The sequence below is a fragment of the Ceratotherium simum genome, chromosome 39 (assembly GCF_057802395.1).
Source record: "Ceratotherium simum simum isolate JZ-2026a chromosome 39, ASM5780239v1, whole genome shotgun sequence".
In the NCBI taxonomy this organism is placed as follows: domain Eukaryota; kingdom Metazoa; phylum Chordata; class Mammalia; order Perissodactyla; family Rhinocerotidae; genus Ceratotherium; species Ceratotherium simum.
Window position 1 is genome coordinate 15,876,690 of NC_141938.1, and position 17,980 is coordinate 15,894,669.

Genomic DNA, 17,980 nt, shown 5'->3' on the forward strand with positions numbered 1-17,980 from the left:
TTCCTCATCCTCCCCACCTGGCTTCCCGGCTGCCACCCCCCATGCATCCGCTTTCCGGTCTCAGGGCCTTTGCACACACCGTGTCCCCCAGCTGGGGCCCCTCTTCCTACACTTGGCCAACTCCTATTCCTTCGGCAAAGCCTCAGTCCAAGTGCCCTCCTCCATCCCGGGGGCTGCAGCGCTCTCCCACCCCGGGGGTCGCGCACACGCGGCCGTGGGGAAGGGGCAGCGGGCAATGCTCGGACGTGGAAGACCGGTGCACGTGAGCGCGCCGGTACTGGGAGGGGGGGGTCCAGGTGCGGCACCCTCAGCTACACCCCCTCTTCCGTCCCGGCGCGGCCGCCGTCAGACCCTCGGCGTGCCTCCCGCCCCCAAGCTTGCGAACCAGCAGCTGAGGGGGGGGGGTGGAGGGGGGCACGCCTCCGCGCCGCGCTTGCGCACTCAGCCGGGCCACGCCGCAGCACCCCCTCCGGGTGGCAACCCGGCGCTGCTATTGGTGTGCGCGGAGGAGCGAAAGGCGCGGCCACCAATGAGACGTCCGCGGGTGGGGTGGGCGGGGCCTGTGCCTTCTGACGCGCGGCCGGGGCGGGCGGAGCGCCCGCCTCGCGGTGACGTCAGGCCCGTTTCGCGGCGCGTTGCCCTGGAAACCGCGTTTTCATCCCCGCGGGTTTCCGGGGGCCGCCCCCTCCCTCCCATTCAGCCTTTTCCTCAATGGGGGAAGGGGGCTGTGCACGGCTGACCCCGCCCCCGCGATCCCCCAGTCCCCGCCCTCTCCCGGCCTCAGTTTACCTTTCTGTGCCTCCCTCCCACGTGGCCCGGCCTGCCCCGGACCCCGGCCGCTGTGCCCGCTCGGCCGAGCCCCCCTCCCCACCGCCCTGCAGGTGTGCGCGCTGCGGACCCGCGCAGGGGGAGGAGCCGATGGTGTCTTCCCAGAACCCCCGGGCCAGGCCGTGACCCTCGGACCCCGGACTGGGGTGGGCTCCGGGCTGCAGGGCATGGCCCCCGCCCCGCAGCGCACACCCTGCAGCGCAGGCACAGCCCCTGTGATTCAGCAGGTGCTCGGGCGACACCTCCCTCCGCAGCCCGCGCCCAGTCCCGCGGCGGCCACCCCGGTCGCGCAGCCCTCGGCCTGACCCCGGGCCCGGCTGCGTGGGCGGGGCTCGACCTGAGCTGTCCCACCCACACCTCCACCGTGTGGGCCTCCGACCCCGCGGGGCTGTTCGCGTCCCCCACACTGAGGTCTGGAGGGGTCAGCCTGACCTGGATGTCCTATCCACCTGCCGTGGGCGTGCGATGATTTGGGGGTGACTGGGCGGCGGGAGGGGCAGAAGGGCCTCCGCAGGAGGCCTCCAGGACACTCCCCGGAAGGTACCTGTCTCCCTTTTCCATGGGGTCCCTGGAGCCAGGGCTTGGCCCATCAGAAATCGGCCCGGGAAGCGGCCGATTGTCACTAATTGTACAAACAACTCCAGTCCTCCTCTCTGGACCTCAGTTTTCTCATCAAATGGGAGTAGAATTAGTTCTAACTCTACCGTGGCGGTGCTCGCTAAGTGAGGAAATACATGTAAAATGGCATTAAGTGTTATTACAATTGTTCTGTCTCTGCCCAGCCCCAAGTGCGTGGAGGTGGGACCCCAGAGAGGACTCGCCCCTGGCCTGGCCCTCAGGGAGCCCCTCGGGCGGGCAGGGGTGGGAGATACAGACGGAGGAAGTTCCCAGGCCGAGCAGGGGCGGCGGGAGAGGGGTGTTGCTGGGTAGGGCAAGGCCCGGGCAAAGGCCTGGCCGCTTGAAGCCTGACGGTCAGGTCAGGGCCAGGGAGGGCTGGAATGCAAGGCTGGGGTGAGGCGGGAGAGGGGCCGAGTTCACCCAGGGCCGGGCCAAGCCAGGAGGCCTTGAACGCCAGTCCCAGGCCCCCAGCTTGACTCGGGGCCAGAGAGGATTGGTGGCTGTGGAGGCCTGGCGGCCTATTAGGGGGGCCCTGGTGGCATCTGGGAGGGAAGGGGCTCTGGTCAGGGGCCCACCCAAGTGGTGCCCCCACGGCTGGTGCTGCAGGTGGGCAGACTGTAGGAGCCGCCACCCCCTCTCCTTGGCTGGGGAAACCAAGGCCCACAGCGTGAGGCCAGGTCTCCCTGGAGACGAAGTCCCGTGGGCAAGTCCCAGCCCACTTCACAGAGCCAGGAACCGAGAGGGCAAGGCCCCACCCAGGGCACAGAGCAAGCGGGCAGCCCCGTGCCCACACCCTGCAGGACTTCCGGCCTTGGGTACTGGGAAGTGGCCGGCCCCTCCCACCCCCACCAGGCGGCTTCCTGCCCACCCTCACCCCAACCCGGGGAGGGGGCGTGGGAACTGTTCTGGGACGCACCCCCACCACCTGACGGGGCGCCCCAGGACCCACTTTCCACCTCCCATTTCCTGAAATGGTGGGGGACCCCAGCATCCCGTCCCAGGCTCCTCCTCGGAAAGGCCCCTCAGGCCACTCCCTGAAGTGGTTGTGAGACCATCTAGCAAACTGGGAGGCCCCTCTGTGATGGCCAAGACCTCCCCAGGCGAGCAGGCAGGACATTCACTTGAGTTTCATTTTCTGTTTATTCCTTGAAATCACGGTGTCGCTGAAAGTTTTTTTCTTTTCCAATTTTATGTTTTCACACAGTAAACTCACGCAAGGTGCCGGGACACCCCACAGCCCGACCCCTGGGGGCGGGTAATGCTTTCTTGGGGGAGGGGGCCCTGGGGAGGGCAGAGGGGGGCGGGCCGGTTCCTGCCTGGGGCCTCCACCCTTGGACCCGCGGAGGCACAGACGTTATTTAAAAATCGTTAAAAAAACAGAACACACATTTAAATAGATCTCCAAGACAGTTCTTCAAAAACAAACCCGCCTCTTTTTTCTTTTTTTTTTTTTTTGGAAAACAAAAACAAAAAAACAAATCCTTGACCCCTACCCTCTGACCCCTCCCTGCCCACCCCCCCCACAAAAAAATTTACAGAGCTACAGTTAACACATGATGTTCACATCTGAAACCATTAACATATAATGGGGGGGGTGAGGACCTGGGTTCACCTACGAGTAGGATGGGGAGGGGGACAGGCAGGGCGTGGGGGGTGTCGCGCAGGACAGACAGGTGGGGCCAGGACAAGACTTGACAGGTGGGGGGCAGGGCCCAAACATCTCCATTATCAGTAAAAAATAAAAGTGAATGAAAAAAAAAAAAAAAAACTCCACCCCCACTGAAATGGCCCCAGTAGGGGGTCTGTCCCTCTGCCCCGGGGACCATGGGCATGAGTGGGGGAGGGTCCAAATTAGACCAGCAGCGAACCCCCCCCAAGGGGGTTAATGCTACACAGTGTGGCCCCTGCCGGGGGTTTCACAGCTCAGCACCCCCCACTCCCGGCGGCCGGGCCGAGGGCCCCCAGACAGTCCACAGGCCCAGATCCCTCAGGTTGGGCCGGGAGGAGGGCTGGGGGCGTCTCCCCCGCCCCCCAGCCAATTCTCTCCCGAATTTTCAACAGATTCCCAACCACTATTGGCTCAGTCAGAAAATTAATAGTCTATAAATACCCCCAGCTCAGAAAGGAGGGGCAGCGTCGGAGGAAATCGCACAGTGCGCGGACGGCGGAGGCTGGCGGCGGGCCTGCGCCCTGCCCCCCTTTCCTGCCAGGAAAGGGCCCCACACCCGACCCGAACCCCAAGCAGGCTCTGGCCAGCCTCTGCCCGGAAAGGGCTTTTCCTTTTCTTTTCCAGGAAAGAGGAAAGTGGAAATGAAAAACCAAGAAGAGAAAAGAGGACAGACGTGAAGAGGAACAGTCCCTGGTCGGTTGGGTGCACCTGCAGTTCCCGAGAGTGGGGTGTGGGAGCCCAGGCCGGGGTGCAGGGGGCTCTCCTCCCCGCGGCCCCCTCCCCTCGGCTGTAAAGTGCATAATGAGGCATCTACATGTTCAACTTAAACCTGAAGAGGGTGAGGGAGGGCGGCAGGGCGGCGGAGCGGAAGGGCTGGGGGCGGCTTCCTCGTCTCCGCTGAACCATCTGGAAAGACTGCTACATATTTCGAGCTGGGGAAGGTGGGCGGGGAGGGACCCGGCGCGGGCGCGGGCCGGGGACAGGAGGCGAGGATGGGGTGACGGAGGAAGTGGGGGGAAGTGTGAGCTGAACCGAGGAGGCAGGAACGCAAGTCCACAGAGAGTTCGGGAAACCATGGTAAGAAGTGAAATGAAAAAGAAAACCAGAAGGAGGGCGGCCAGGGAGGGAGGGGCCTCCGGCTGCGCCACCACCACCGCCTGCCGTCCTGCGCTGGGCGAGGCGTGCGGCCACCCGGGCTGGGGCGAGGGCCGCGGTTCCTAGGCCACCACGAACTCGGACTTGATGTCGGGGTTGACTTCGGGCTTCCAGACGGAGTCCTCGAAGTCGAGGCCCAGGCCCGCGGCCTCACTGGGGCCGCCGCCCCCGCCGCCGCTGCTGCTGTCGCTGCGGCCGGCCTTGCGGCTGGGCGGCCAGTGGTAGGGGCCCCGGGCGTCGCGCCGGGCCTTCCTGCGGAGTCGCTTCTGCTGCAGCAGGAGCTGCAGCCGTTCTACTTTGCAGCGGGTGGCGCGGTTCTCCGTCTGCCGCAGCCGGTCCCCTGCAGAGGAGACGGTGGCCGTGACTCCCAGGCCCCCTTGGAGAGACCAGACACCCCCAAACAGGAGAACCCCCAGCAAATGACCCCGAGACCCAGGCGCAGCCGCCTGGACACTCGCTCCAGTGGGGGCTCAAGAGCACGCGCTGAATCGGGCCGCCTGGGGGCTGTGAGGTTATTAACACCCACAAGCTCACAGTCTCCGGCCCCAGCTCGCTCCGAGGGCAGCGCTCGCAGGACGCGGCCACCGCGGGAATTAACTGGAGCTGGAGCCCTTGGGCTGCATCCCTGACCAAGGAGAGGCTTTCGGGCTTGTGCCTCAGTTTCCCCTTTGTGACCCGGGCGGGGAGGCTGAACACAGTTACTGTTCCGCCTGATTCCGCCCGTCTCTGGATTTATCGGGGGCACGGCCTGCCCTCACGTGGGAGGGGAAGTCCGGCCCCCTCCTCTGCCTGACTTGGCCATTCACAGCGGCCCCGCACGCCATCTGGAGAAGGTGCCAAGGGGGGCGAGGAGGAAGTGAGGACGGACCCCCCTTGGGAGGGCACAAGGACACTTTGTGCACCCGACACACACGCTCCCTTCTCTCCGGGCTCACGCAGAGCAGGGCGATCGGCAGCTGGCAGCCCCCCCGGCCCCCCATGGGTCAGCTGCTCCCAGCAGCGCACAGAGGGGCCTTGAGCAGCCGAGGCTGGGTGGGGGGCAGCAGGCGCTTACCGGGGGGCTTGCACACGCGGGCCTGGCTCAGGGAGGCCGGGGCCGTGGCCGCCAGCTTCTCGCAGGAGGTAGTTTTGGGGGCGAGGTCTGGGGCGGGCGAGGCGGGCGCGCACTGGGCGTGGCAGCGCAACTGGCTCAGCGACGGGGGCATGCCCTGGTAGTGCCGTGTGGCGCTCAGGAGGTCGTTGAGGATCTGCAGGATGGTGCCGATGTCGCGTCGCGGCCGCCCGCTGCTGTCCTGGCAGTTGGGGTGCAGCGTGCCTGTGGGGGGCGTGGGGGGTGCCAGTGAGCACCCGAGCGGGGGACACCGGGGCCAGAAGTGCACGCCGTCCATGTGCACAGCGGGACCCCAGGATGGGAGCGAGTGACGGACAACGCGGGGACTCTCACCCAGGCACGTGGCCTGCCATGCAGTCACGCGTGTGCACGGAGACCCCAGGACAGGACTGGGGAGGCTGTGACCCCCCTGATGTGTACACGTGACAGCTCACAGGGACGCCTGGGGGCTGGGACACCTACCAGAGAAGGTTCCGGAGAAGACCCCGGGGGCGTGGTTCACGAAGCTCTCGATGACAGCGCCCGGCTTGCGTGAGCGGGAGGCGGGGCTGCCCCCGGGGGTGGATGTGGGGCTGGCGCTGGCGGGAGGGGAACAGTCCATCTGCTGAGGAGAGGAAGGGGTCCGTGAGCTGGGGGTTCGAGGACAGCCTGAGATCAGGGTCCGGGGTGGACCCGCCAGCGGCCGGGTCCCGGCCCTCCGGGTTCTGGCTCACCTCAGGGCAGGCAGCGGAGGGCGAGTGGGATCGGAAGGAGCCAGCTGTGACAGGCGAGGGGGACGCAGGGGCAGGGCTGGTGGGCACCGGGGGGACGCGGGCGGCACTGGACACTGGCCGGCAGGGAGAGGGCACGGGGGCCGCGATGCTGGGGTCCCCGCGGGCGGCGGCTGCAGCGGCGGCCAGTACGTGGCGGTGTTGCAGCGGGGCGTGCTGGGCGGCAAGCTGCAGCTGGACGAACATCATGTGGTCACCCACACGCAGCGCCAGGGTCAGCGGCGAGCGGCCCGACAGGAAGTCACTGACCTGCAGAGAGCGGCCGTCAGCCCCGGGGCCCCAGCCCGCGGCGCCCCCAGCCCGGCCCTGCCCGGCCCCCCGCGCTGTGTGACCTGGGGCCTCTCGCCGCCCCGCTCTGGGCTCTGGGGTCCCTGTCGGTGCCACGGACGCTTAAATAAAATGAATCGATATTTCCGGAAGCCGCCTCCGCCAGCCCGGCCCGGCCCGGGCGCCGCTGGGGGCTGTGGGGGACAGAGGCGGGTCAGACGGGGGGCCTAGCCCTCCCTGGCCAGCTTGGTTCTTTCAAGGGGAAACTGAGGCCAGAGGGGGCGGGGCCCAGCCATCGGTCACTGCCCTCTAATAACCCTCACCTCGCACCTTCCCCCACTCCCATGGCCCCCAATCTGCCTGCCTGTGAATATGGGAGGGGGATCTAGCTCAGCCCCCTCCCAGTGAAGCCACCCGGGCCGCGAGTGGGTGGAATTCCTGGACAAATTCTTCCTCCTAACCTTTGCTTTCTCAAGATAAATATTTATCTGTCCTGGGCGGGGCGGAGGCTGAGGGGGAGGCTTGGCCACTGCAGGAGGGGGGGCCCTGACTGGTCCCCTGGGGCCTGGACACGGCCCACACAGACGTGAACCGTCAAATCTGGCTCTCCCTTCACAGCGGGGGAGGGGGTGCATCTGACCCCAAGCTGCACTTGGCCCTCCTCTGGGGCTTGGCCAGCACCAAGCTCTCCCCAGGGGCCGGGATGGGGGGGCGGAGGTTTCTGAGAAGTGACACAGGCCGGGATGAGTCAGAACCACCGCCTCCCGGCTCTCCACTGGCAGTGGCTGGCGTAACCTTCTCTGCTCGGGGGGCCGTGGGGAGGAGGCGAGGGAGGCGGGCAGTGCGCCCCCCACCCCGAAGCCCAGGCTGCATGGCAGCCCCCCACCCCAGAGACACCCCTTGCAAGAAGGGCCTGGGGTAGATTCCCAAAAGCAGCTGGGGTGTCCCCCCCACCCCCTGCCGCCGCCCTACAACTTCCTCCCTGGGGAGGGTGAACCGGCTGGCATGATTCGGCGGGGAGGCAGCCCTGGGAGCCCGTCACTCCGCCCAGCGCCCCCGTCCTGACGCAGGCACCCTGGGGCGGATGTGAACCAAACACGCCCCGGGCCCCCCTACCAACCACAGCCCCCCCAGGAGCAGGACGCTCAGTTCTCGGCTGCCCCAGGAAATCACGTGCAGCACCAAGCCGGCTCCCGGGACCCCCCGGCTCTCCCAAAGATGGCAGACCACCCAGCTCCCGGCCCCCTCCTCCGAGCCAGCCCGCTGGAGAGGGCAGGATGCTACATGCCAGCGAGGGGGCGAGGGCCTCGGGGCAGGAGGAAGGGAAGCGGCTGAGCAGGTTTCCTGGGGCCAGCCCAGCCAAGGAGGACGGGAACCCGCCCACCCCTTTGCCGGGGCGGGCAGCAGCCTGCTTCCCCCACCCTGACAGCAGGCGGATAGCTGAGGCCTGTGTCACCCTCCTGGGCGGAGGGCCCCGCCACCAGAAAAATGAGGAAAGGACTGGGAACGAAAAAAAAAAAAGGCAGCAACGAAGCCGGGAAGCCGGGTGTGGGCCAGCCCCGGCCTCCCTCCTGGCAGGTTACTAAATATTTTCCTAACATCCTGTCCCAGCCGCGCTGGCCCTGGGGCCTGGGGCCCCGCCCCCGCCCCCTTTTGGGGCAGAGAACAAAGGCCAGAAGGAGGAGGGGGAGGGGCGGCTCCCCACCCCTCACAACGGGGTCACCGAAGGCGGAAGAAGTGTCAGGAAAGCTGGCCCCTCCTTCTCCCCTCCCCCCCAGCAAAAATTAAAAAAAAAAATCACTCTGGGGAAACCACATCAGTCTTGGAGGGGCTCCGCAGCGGAGCAGTGGGGCTGGGGACGCAGGCCGGGGTGGGAGCGTGGGCCAAGGTCACCCCGCGGGCAGGCTTGTGGAAGCCCAGCCCCCTCCCCCATGGCGGCCACCGTGGGAGACAAGGCTCTCAAGGTCAGGTGGTGAGGGCTAGGGGAGGAGGAAGAGGAAGCGGGGTGACCAGGCCAAGCTGGCACTAAGGCGGGGCGGCGCGTTCCCTCCCCTCCCCTCCCCTCCCCGTGGGCCTCCTGGGAGCACAAACAACCCCCAGGCTCCCCAGAGCGGCCGGGCAGCGGGCCTGCTACCACCCCCCCCAGGGCTAGGAGGGGCGGGCTGGAGTCTCACCTGCGTCTCAGTCAAACTCTCCAGGGCCTGCATCACAGACTGTTCTGGCCGGGAGGCCTGAGACTACAAAGACAGAGGAAGGAGACCCTGAGCATGGGCTGTGGCCGCACGGCCGGGGCACCAGGGTGGGGAGGGCCCTGCCTGCGGGGGTGGGCTGCCCTGGTGGGGAAGGGGACCCAGACATATGTGATGGGGAGCGAGCTCGCATGGAAGGGGGCTACCCGCTTGCGTTGGGACCTGCAGAGCTCACTGCCCCAGCCATTTACCATGAGGCCAGCCTCCACGGTGGGGACGAGCGTCAGTTTGCTGCCATCCCCCACGCCGAACTCCTGCAGCTTCCCCGAACCGAGCCGGCTGGGGGGAGGAAGGAAGAGGGTGAGGCTATGCGGAGACAAGGCAGGGACGCGGAAGCGGAGGCCGCAAGGGAGGGCTGTGCTCCCACCCACACCCCTTCCTGGCCTCCAGATCCAGGGCTCTGAGCAAGCGGCGGGGGAGGTTCAAGGTCTGGCCCTGGGAACCCCCATCCTGGTGGTTCAGACCCCTTGTCTCTAGGAACCCCAACTCGGCACTGGGGCACCCCCTCTGCACCCCAGCAAGGCACTTTTTCATCATCCGGTACCAATGCACCCAGTGCCACCCTCCCCCCAGCCCGAGGCCAGCCCTGCCTGTAAATCACCAACTCCGGCCCTGGGCTCGTCTTTGTGGGCTCCACAGGGCTTAGCCTTCGGGTCTTCCCCGGCCGGCTCCCGCTCTCCCTCCCTCCCCGGCGCAGGCCGCCGCCGCTCAGACAAAGGAGACCCTCCTCCTCCCGCCCCTCCCCCATGGGGCCCCTCCGCTGGGGATGGACACTGCATGTCCCTGGAGGCCCGCGGGGGGAGGGCTCCCCGGCCTGGAGGCGATTTAAATACCATGGGGGAGGGGGACGCTGCGGGGAGCGCTCGGTGGCGAGAACAAAGGGGGGCAGGAAGACGCAAGTAGGGGGAGAGCCAGCCAGACGCAGAGGGGGCCGCCGAGCAGATGCGGAAGCCGGCGGGGACGCGGGCAGAGGAGGCGGCGGCCGCGCACCCCACCCCCGCAGCCGGGACCCCCGCGCCGCCTGGGACTCCTGCCTTCCGCGAGGGGTGCTGCCTAAGCGCAGCCGGGGGCGCCCTCGCAGCCGCCTTTGTGCAGCGACCCCGGGCGGGGGAGGGGGCCGCGGCAGGCAAGGCCGAGCAGAGGGCGCCCGAGAGCGCGCGGCGCGCCCCCGCCCCCCGTCTGGCCGCCCCCTTCCTTCCCCGAGCGGCGCGCTCTTTGTTCCCGCCCGGGGGCCGGGGCCCGAGGGGGCGGCGGGCCGGGGGCGCGGGGCCGGAGCGGCGCGCGGCACCTACGTGTCTTTGTGGAGCAGCGCCAGGCGTTCCTTGGGCACTTTGAGGCGCTGGGACAGGCGCTTGCGCAGCCCCTCCACCGTCTCGTCGGGGGGCACCGACAGCTCGTAGCGGGTGCCCGTCGTGCTGTGGATGGCCAGGCTCATGGGCGCCGCCTCGGCCGCCGGGCCCAGCTCGCAGGCGCCGCCGGGGGCCCCGCGCCGGCAGCTCCGGGCGCCGCCGGGCTGCGGCTCCATCCCCGGCCCGCGCTGGGGGGCTGGGGTCCGCGGGGCGCCGCCAATCCTCGCCGCGCCTCCGGGCAGGGCGGGGGGCTCCCCACACGCGGGTCCTCGGGGTCCCTGGGGGCGGGGGGCAGCGCGCGCCCCCGTCGAGAAGGTCCCGGGAACGGAAGGCAAGTCAGGAATCAAAAATCCGAGCGGCGCTCCGGGGTCGCGGCGGCTCGTCCGGGCGCCTTCCGCGGGTGGGGACTGCCCTCGCGGCTCCTTTCGGGGCGGCGGGCGCGGGGGGGGTCTCGGAGGAGGGGGCGCCGCTCGGCCGGCCGCGCTCGGGGTCGTCTGCCGCTCGGGCCGCGCTTCCCGGCGCGTCCCCTCCCTTAGCAACAGCCGCCGCCGCCGCCGCTCCGAGGATCTGGGGGTGAAAGTAACAAGAAAAAAAAGTTATAATGTATCAACGTTCCGAGGGGCGGGGCGCCGCCCCCTCCCATTCACTACTTACTCCGAGGCGCCGCGCCGACCAATGGGCGCGCGCCGCCCGCCCAGTCGGCCGCGCGGGCCAGCCAATGGGAGCCGCCGCGGCGCTGCCCCACGTGGCCGCCGGGCCCGCCCCCTCGCCCCGCCCCCCGCCCGGCGGCCAAGGAGCGCGCGGCGGGGGCGGGGCCGTCGCCGCTCCGCCCGCCCCCGCGCCCCGCCCGCGCCGGGGGCCATTCATAAGGCCCGGCGCCCGCAACAAAGGGCGGGCGGCCGGGGGCACGGGACCCCGGCCCTGGCGGCGTGGCGAGGGCGCGGGCGTCGTCCCCGTGCCCGGAGGGGCAGGAAGCCGCGGGGCCTACCCCCGCGCCCGTCCGGGAAGCCGCCGCGAGCGGAAGCGGGAGGCGACCCCCGCGCCTCGTGGCCGGGCTCCGGTGGGACGGCTCGCCGGCGGGTCGGCCTGGCCGGCGCCCCTACCCGGGGGGCGTGAGATCGCGGCGAGGGGCGGGGCCTGCGACCCGGTGACGTGGCCGGTGCCGGGAGGACCCCTCCCGCGCCGGTGCCACCTCGCGTGCCACCCCCGTCCCGCGGGCCGGCTCGCTCCCCGAGTCGCGCCCGCCCGAGCCGTGACGTGACGCGGCGTCCCCGGCTGCGCCCGCGCGCGCCGCTCCGGGCTGCGGTGAGTCAGCAGCGCCGGCGCGCCCTCTGCCGGCCCCGCCCGGGAGCGCTGCCCGGGAGCGCTGCCCGGGCACCGGGGAGGGGGCGCGGGGCTGCCCGGTGCCGGGGGAGGCCGACGGGCTGCGGGCGTGGGGGCAGCCTCGCCAGGAGCGTGCACCGTCTAAGTCAGGAGACTGGGGCCGCACAACCGGGGACGCTCAGGCCGGAATGGCCACTAGCTCAAGGTCACTCTCGGGGAGGTGGAGTGCCCGGGGGGCGGGGCGGGGGCTGAGGTCCTGTCGGGGCAGCGTTGGCTGCGCCGAACTCCTCCCACCCCACCCCCTGGGGGGCTGCCCAGGACTGGAGACACCCCGAACCGTGGCTGCCCCGAGAACAAAGAAAAGTGGGACACCCTTAAAGCCTGGAGTGGAGACCCCCCCCTTTCCGGCCGCCAGGTCCCGCCCCGCACTCACCGGGCGCGGCTAGTCCGAGGTCCCCACGGTCCTGAGCGAACCCACGTCCGGGCCGAGTGCGCGCTGGCGGGGCCGGTCTGGGGCCGAGCCGGCGGCCCCGAGCCTTTATCCGCGCCGCCTTCGCTCGGGGTGGAGTTTGGGCGGGCAGGGGGCGGGGGGCCGGGCGGGCGGTGACGCAGGCCGGCCCCCGCCCCTGCCTGCGGGCCAGGGCCCTGGGGCGCCTTGGCGCCTGGGCCGTCCGCCCCCCCAGCCTCGCCCGTGGAAGAGGGGGCGCTCCTTGAATGCAGGTGAACCCGCAGTTACGGTCGGCCGCGTCGACCACTCGGACGCACCCCTGTTGGGGCCCCCGGGACAGGGTTTCGGGGTGCACAGCCGAGCTCCCTGCCCCACCCCCTTTCCTGCGGTCCCAGTCCTGGTGCTTCCGCCTGGGGGCGCCCGCGTGGGGGGGCAGGAAGGGGGTCCTGAGTCAGCGGCTGCGGTCCAGGAAAACAGGCCGGAGTCACCTGCCTGGAGTGGGGGTGCCCCTGCCAGCTGCCCCAGCAGCCCGGCCTCCTGCATCCCTTAACGGTGACCTCAGAGGGCATTTATGGAGCGATTAACCTGCGCCAGGCCTGCCGTGTGCCGCGAGCACGACTCACTGGGCTGTGTGACCTAGGGGCACACTAGCCTCTCTGAGCCTCAGTCTCTCCAGCCGGGTGGGGGGCAGGGCGTGGAATGAAACAAACGAGAGTCCAGCAGGGCTCACTCTGGGGATTGGGGATGTAGGGCCCTCCCCTAGGCCCAGCGACATTGTCATTGCTCCTTAACGCATGCTCACAGGCTGGCACCCAGCCTCTGAGGTGAACACAACCACCCTACCCATCATACAGATGGAGAAACTGAGGCAACGCAGCCAGCAGCAGAGGAAACCTGGCATGTCCTGTTTGTCCCTGCAGGGTGCCCTGGGTTAGGGGGCTTTCTGGTGGAGAATGATCCTGGTTGGGGTGGGGCCCTGTGGGTCCCCCTGTGCCCTCTGCCCAGAGGAGGGGGTCCCCAGCCCTAATCCCCCACCCCCTGTCCACTTATCTGGTTTCTCCCTTTATCTGGCCTGACCACCTCCACCCCCACCCTGGCCCTGGGTGCCCCTCCCAGGGCTGTGTTCCTTTCCAGGCCTCCGTCCTGCTCCCACCCAACGCTCCTGCAGCCTCTGGCCCCCCACCCTGATACTGGCACACCCAGACACTCCCAGCCTCGCAGTCAGGGCTGGGCCGGAGGGAGGAGCTGGGGGAGACCCTGGGAGTGGGGGGATCACTGGGGCAGGGGTTGAGGGGTAGATAGGAGTTTGCCAAAGAGGATGGGGTTGCAGGAAGCAGGAACAGCCACCTTGAAATTCTGGGTGCTTGAGCCACACCGGGGGCCAGGCTGAGGGGCTGTGCCTGGGGGCCTGGGAGGGGCCTGGGAGCCAGGTCTGCCCTGCTTCCTGGAGCCGGAGCACGTCCACTCCACGCTGCAGGGGCTCCGGGATCGGCAGGGCTGTGTGGCTTCAGGGGATCTAAGACTTTGTACCTCTGGTTGCTGGGGGAGGGGGGTGGCCCTCCTGGGTCACACTTGGGGTAGGGGCAGGGGCCGGCCTGGCGCTACAGGCCCAATGAATAAACCTGCTAAGTTGACACGCTTCCTACTTTTTTTCCCGCCTGGTGTCCCCACGTTCCATCGGGCAGTCCCAGGGTGAGCACACACAAGTCACGAGGGCCCCCCTTCCCAGGAGGATAACGAACCCTCGGGCGCCTGTCTGCCCTGGCAGAAGGGGTCACGACCTCTGGTTCCTGGCCCTGTGAGGTGCCCCACCCTGGCTTTCTCTTGCCCTGGGACACAGCCTGGCTAGCACGGGCTGTTCCCACCAGCCCACGTCAGATGTGCGTGTCCCCTAGGCTCACACCTCCCCAGGGGGCCTGTGCTGTGCTGGGGGGTCCTAACTGCATCTGGCTATGTCCCCCAGCCAGGGGCCGAGGCCTCTCAGGGCACGGGGGTGCGGGCAGGGGGTGCCTGGTTTGGGGGGCACTGGTCCTGCCACTTGGTGAGGGTGTCCCCCCTCAGGCCCCCGCCCACCCCCAGCAGTGTCCTTGGTCTTATTTATAGCACCGGGGGTGGCCAGGAACTCGAGGACCTGGGCTTAGAGCCCGGGACGGGGAGGGGTGGGGCTGCGGGTTCCTGGGGATCTAGAGGCGGCTGATTGGGCCTCAGTGGCCAAGAGTTAAGGGGAACCCAGACAGATGCCCCACAGCTACCACTTTGCCTCAGCGCCCCCGCATGCGTCTCCCATCGTGTCCAGCCTTGAAAGCGCAAAGGAACAGTCACTCACACGGGACCGTGACACACGAGTGCACAGCCCATCCGTGATGACGTGCCCCAGGGTGGCCTCCCGTCACCTCCTGGCTGCCCGTGACACACAGGGTGGCCCAGGCTTTCCCTCACACTCACCCCGCTGGAATCCCCCATCAGCCCTGCTCAAGCCCAGAACAGGGGAGGAGGACAAAGAGACCCCCAGCCCTGAAGTGCCCTGCTAGCCACCTGGACCCTTGGAGCCAGCGTCTGACCACCCCCACAGTTGCAAACGGGAGGAGGTGAGGCAGCACTGGGGCTGTGCCGTGCCAGAGCCGCCTCCGCCCAGCGCCCCACCCCATCTGGGGCCGGCCCAGGGACTGGGTGCCACGGAGGTGCCAACAGCACCGGGGATCAGGCGCCAGGCCAGCCCGGGCCACCCACAGGCGGGGTGAGCACAGGGCGGGGCCTCCGTGGGAGCAAGCAGGACCCGCCCCTTCCCAGCACGCTAGGGCGGCCGGGAGCCCAGGGGCAGGCGTCATGGCTGGGAGGAGGGCAGACCCCCAGATGTCTGTCCAGCAGGAGCTCAACCACGCCACCCCCCCAACCCCGCTGTCCCCAGACCTGGCGGGCACCTTTGCCCACCCACATCCTCTTGGCTGAAGGCCGGCAGCCCGCCCACTACCCGGCCTGGGCTCACTGGCTGTTCCCCCTGTACCCCCACTCTCCGGTTTGCTGCAGACCTCCGAGGACCTCTGTGGCCACAGCCTCTGGACCGCTGAGGCTGAGCTGATGTTTATCGCCCCACCTCACAGAAAGAACCCGAGAGCTAGGGGAGAGACCAGGCCGGTTCCAAGCCCACGGCCTCCAGCAGGAGACAAAACCAGCGCACACGAGGCGGGTCCCGAGCTTTTAATGGGGGCATGGGCCGAGGGCAGGCTGTCCCACGGGGACGCTGGAGCAGAAGTCTCTTCGGCGGATTCTGCAGGAGCAGAAGGGTGGCAGGTCAGGTTGGGGGATGTTGGGAGATGGGATGAGAGCCCCCAGGGTGACAGTCCCCCCAAGGACAGGGCAAGGTCTCTTTGGTCACTCCCACCCCCAGGCCGGCCAGAGCCTACAAGGGAACAGGGCCCTGGGGGTGCGCTCTGAGCAGAACCTGGCCCTGCACTGCCCCCTGGTGGCCTCCTCTGCAAGGACACCCCCCTCCAGTCTGGACCCACAGGAGTGGGTTCCACCAACCCTGGCCGCCCATATCCAGCTCCCCCCTCCGCTTCCCTGCCGGCGAGGACCACGCACCGCCTACTCCAGGGCCTTCACCAGAGCCTCGTTGGCCTCGATTCGGATTTGGATCTCGGCCCTGGCGGCCTCGTCCGCCGCCCCGGACAGCTCCGACTGCGCCTTCTCCAAGTTCGCTCTGGCTGCCTGCGGGGGGTGGGTGGCGGGTGAGGACGGAGCAGGGACCCAGGGCTGGTGCCTGCCCCTCCCTCGAGTTCCCTCCCCCACACCCTGGGAGCGCCCGCCTGCTCAGTGCCTCAGTTTCCCCGGGATATTCACCCCCAGGTCCAGCATGTCCAGTGTCACAGCCTCTTCGGCCAGTAACTGCACCGAGGAGTCCGCGTTCACGGTGACCGAGCCGCTGCTCACTGCGGGAGAAGTGGGGAGTGAGGGCTCCGAATCCAGGCCCGTGGGATGCGGTCAGCCCCAGAGCCACGAGAGTGGCACCAAAGGGTGGCCCTGGGGTCCAGCACGGGGGATGGAAATCCACAGAGAACAGAGCTCCTTCACCCACCAGTCGCTCAGCTGAGTTGGGGTTGGGGTGAAGAAGACCTGGGTTCAAAACCGGCTGTACGAGTGAACAAAATGCTGGTGCACGCCTTTTTAGAGTGGTTCCTCCCACACAGGCCTCTTTCCTCTTTTAAACCAGCTGCCCCGACAAAGTTTTACTTCTCTTCTTGGCATCCGTCCCTCTCCACCCCACAACACGCTACTTAACCACAGCCAGGACCAAGGGAATGCGGGTGAGTCGGGCTTGCTTGCGCTGTGGCCTCAACTGAGATAAGGACAGACTTTCCTGGACCTGTGGCCCCTGCCCAGCCCCGCCCCTCTGCCCTCCCACTGGACTCACCGAAGTATTTGGAGGTGGTGCCGTCCTCCGCGTGGACAACGACTAGCCCCGGCCGCAGGACCTGCAAGGTGGGCACGTGTGCAGCCAGGATACCAAAGGCTCCTGTCTGCGTGGGCACGTCCACCTGCCGGATGTTGGCGGCATTGAAGAACACCTGCAGAGAACACACCGGGAATGGGTCACCGCAGGCCAGGCCCATGCAGCCTGGACTCAGTGTCCCTTGCAGTGAAATGACCTGGGAACTACCACTGGGCTGGGTGCTTTACTTCTGGTCTCTGGGCAGGGCCTTAGACTCTCTGTCCACAAGAAACAGATGAAATTGAGCCACCCTTGCACACCAACGTGCTCCAAAGGCACAAACAGCAAAGTGTGCCAGCCCGGGGGGCACACGAGGAATTTATCTTTGAAGAGGTGCGAGGGACTCTGGCCCTGCTCCCGCCCTTGGGTGTGGGATTCCAGGTGGAAGGTCCAGGAGTTTAAATTCTCGATCTCAGGTGGGAGGGATGAAAAGTGAGGTGGGGAATGGGGGGGCAGCAACCTGGGGGTTGAGGGGCTTGAATCCCAGACCACACGGCAGAGGAGTGCAGGTTCAGAATGGGGGACCACAACCCAGGGTTGGGGGGCTAAGATTCGGGACCACACAGGAGGGGGCACAGGAAGCGGGGTCAGGAATGCGGTTGGTGACCTGGATTGGGGGCCAGGATCCCGGACCACACGTGGGAAGGGCACAGGAGGCGAGTCAGGAATGGGGGGCAGTGACCTGGGGGTTAGGGGGCTGGGATCATGGACCACACGAGGGAAGGGCACAGGGCGCGGATCAGGAATGGACGGCGGAGACCCGGGAGCTGGGGGGCTCGGATCCCAGACCACGCAGGAGAGGGTCGCGGGTCTGGGGTCTGGAGAGGGGGCGGCGGCCGCGGCGGGGTCCCGAGCCCGGCCGGTGTCCGAACCTGCGTGGGGGAGGCGAAGGTGAAAGACATCTGTCCCGGGCCCGCGGCGGGAGCCGGGGCGGCGGCGGCCTCGGCGTAGGCGCGGGCCTGGCGCACGAGGCGGCCCAGGGCCGGGCGGCGGAGCAGCGCGGCGGGCAGCATGGCGGCGGCGGCGGCGGGCAGATTCCGGCCAGACGCGGGCGGCCTGGAGGGCGAGCGGGACGACGCGCGGGGACGTCTGGGAGAAGGAGTCCGGGCGAGAGCGCAGCTGCGAACTACCACTCCCGGCGGGCCGCGCGCGACGCTGACGACGACGCGGCGTCCGGGCGCGCGGCCTGCTGGGGGTTGTAGTTTCCTTCCGGCTCCCAACCTGGTGGTCCCGTGGAAGGCAGGTTAGAAGGTTTTGCATTGGGAGAACCAGAAGCCTGCACGGCGGAGAAGACACTTGAGTTGAATTCAATATTTTGGAGGCACTCATTGGATGCCAGGCACTGGAGAAACCTGCATCAGGGAAATCTCAAGATTCCTGCTCTGGTTTGGGGCGGTGGGGGCATTTAATGGACATTCAAAGTAATAAATAAGCAAATCTTATAGTATGTTACGAACTGACAAATACTTTTAAAAAAAAAGAAGCAGAGGGCCGGCCTAATGGCTTGGTGGTTAAGTGCACGCGCTCCGATGCTGGTGGCCCGGGGTTCGGATGCCGGGCGCGCACCCAGGCACCACTTCTCCGTCCATCCTGAGGCCGAGTCCCACATACAGCAACTAGAAGGATGTGCAGCTATGACATACAACTATCTACTGGGGCTTTGGGGGGAGAAAATAAAAGTAAAATCTTTAAAAAAAAAAAAAA

The 17,980-nt window shown here is 67.9% G+C and overlaps 2 protein-coding genes across 8 annotated transcripts; both read right to left on the reverse strand.

Annotated features, from left to right (window-relative positions):
* Positions 1–2,567: 2,567 nt before the first annotated feature.
* On the reverse strand, positions 2,568–11,871 carry MIDN (midnolin). Of its 7 annotated transcripts, none has more exons than XM_087425865.1 (9): positions 11,773–11,871; positions 9,960–10,583; positions 8,859–8,946; positions 8,593–8,655; positions 6,484–6,612; positions 6,095–6,400; positions 5,844–5,985; positions 5,325–5,585; positions 2,568–4,610 (listed from the first exon to the last, which is right to left on the reverse strand). In XM_087425865.1, exons 2-9 carry the CDS (start codon positions 10,190–10,192, stop codon positions 4,333–4,335), a joined length of 1,500 nt encoding a protein of 499 aa, XP_087281991.1. In that variant the 5' UTR covers positions 10,193–10,583; positions 11,773–11,871; the 3' UTR covers positions 2,568–4,332. The 7 variants fall into 7 exon arrangements, with proteins under 7 accessions (XP_087281991.1, XP_087281987.1, XP_087281986.1 ...); XM_087425861.1 differs by lacking the exon at positions 11,773–11,871 and adding an exon at positions 10,671–10,688 and having other exon boundaries at positions 5,844–5,982; XM_087425860.1 differs by lacking the exon at positions 11,773–11,871 and adding an exon at positions 10,671–10,687.
* Positions 11,872–14,970: 3,099 nt separating this feature from the next.
* Positions 14,971–17,314, reverse strand: ATP5F1D (ATP synthase F1 subunit delta). Its single transcript, XM_004441361.3, has 5 exons — positions 17,149–17,314; positions 16,199–16,352; positions 15,628–15,716; positions 15,370–15,495; positions 14,971–15,055 (listed from the first exon to the last, which is right to left on the reverse strand). Exons 1-4 carry the CDS (start codon positions 17,287–17,289, stop codon positions 15,373–15,375), a joined length of 507 nt encoding a protein of 168 aa, XP_004441418.2. The 5' UTR covers positions 17,290–17,314; the 3' UTR covers positions 14,971–15,055; positions 15,370–15,372.
* Between the last annotated feature and the right edge of the window lie 666 nt (positions 17,315–17,980).

Excerpts from the sequence above, each read along its gene's own strand:
- ATP5F1D (XM_004441361.3), bottom strand. The coding sequence starts at position 17,289 with ATGCTGCCCGCCGCGCTGCTCCGCCGCCCGGCCCTGGGCCGCCTCGTG. Across the intron at positions 16,353-17,148 it reads CCTTCGCCTCCCCCACGCAG|GTGTTCTTCAATGCCGCCAA; the intron begins GTTCGGACACCG and ends TGTTCTCTGCAG. Across the intron at positions 15,717-16,198 it reads CACCACCTCCAAATACTTCG|TGAGCAGCGGCTCGGTCACC; the intron begins GTGAGTCCAGTG and ends CTTCTCCCGCAG.
- MIDN (XM_087425865.1), bottom strand. The coding sequence starts at position 10,192 with ATGGAGCCGCAGCCCGGCGGCGCCCGGAGCTGCCGGCGCGGGGCCCCC. Across the intron at positions 8,947-9,959 it reads GCGCTGCTCCACAAAGACAC|CCGGCTCGGTTCGGGGAAGC; the intron begins GTAGGTGCCGCG and ends TCCTCCCCCCAG. Across the intron at positions 5,586-5,843 it reads CTTCTCCGGAACCTTCTCTG|GCACGCTGCACCCCAACTGC; the intron begins GTAGGTGTCCCA and ends CGCCCCCCACAG.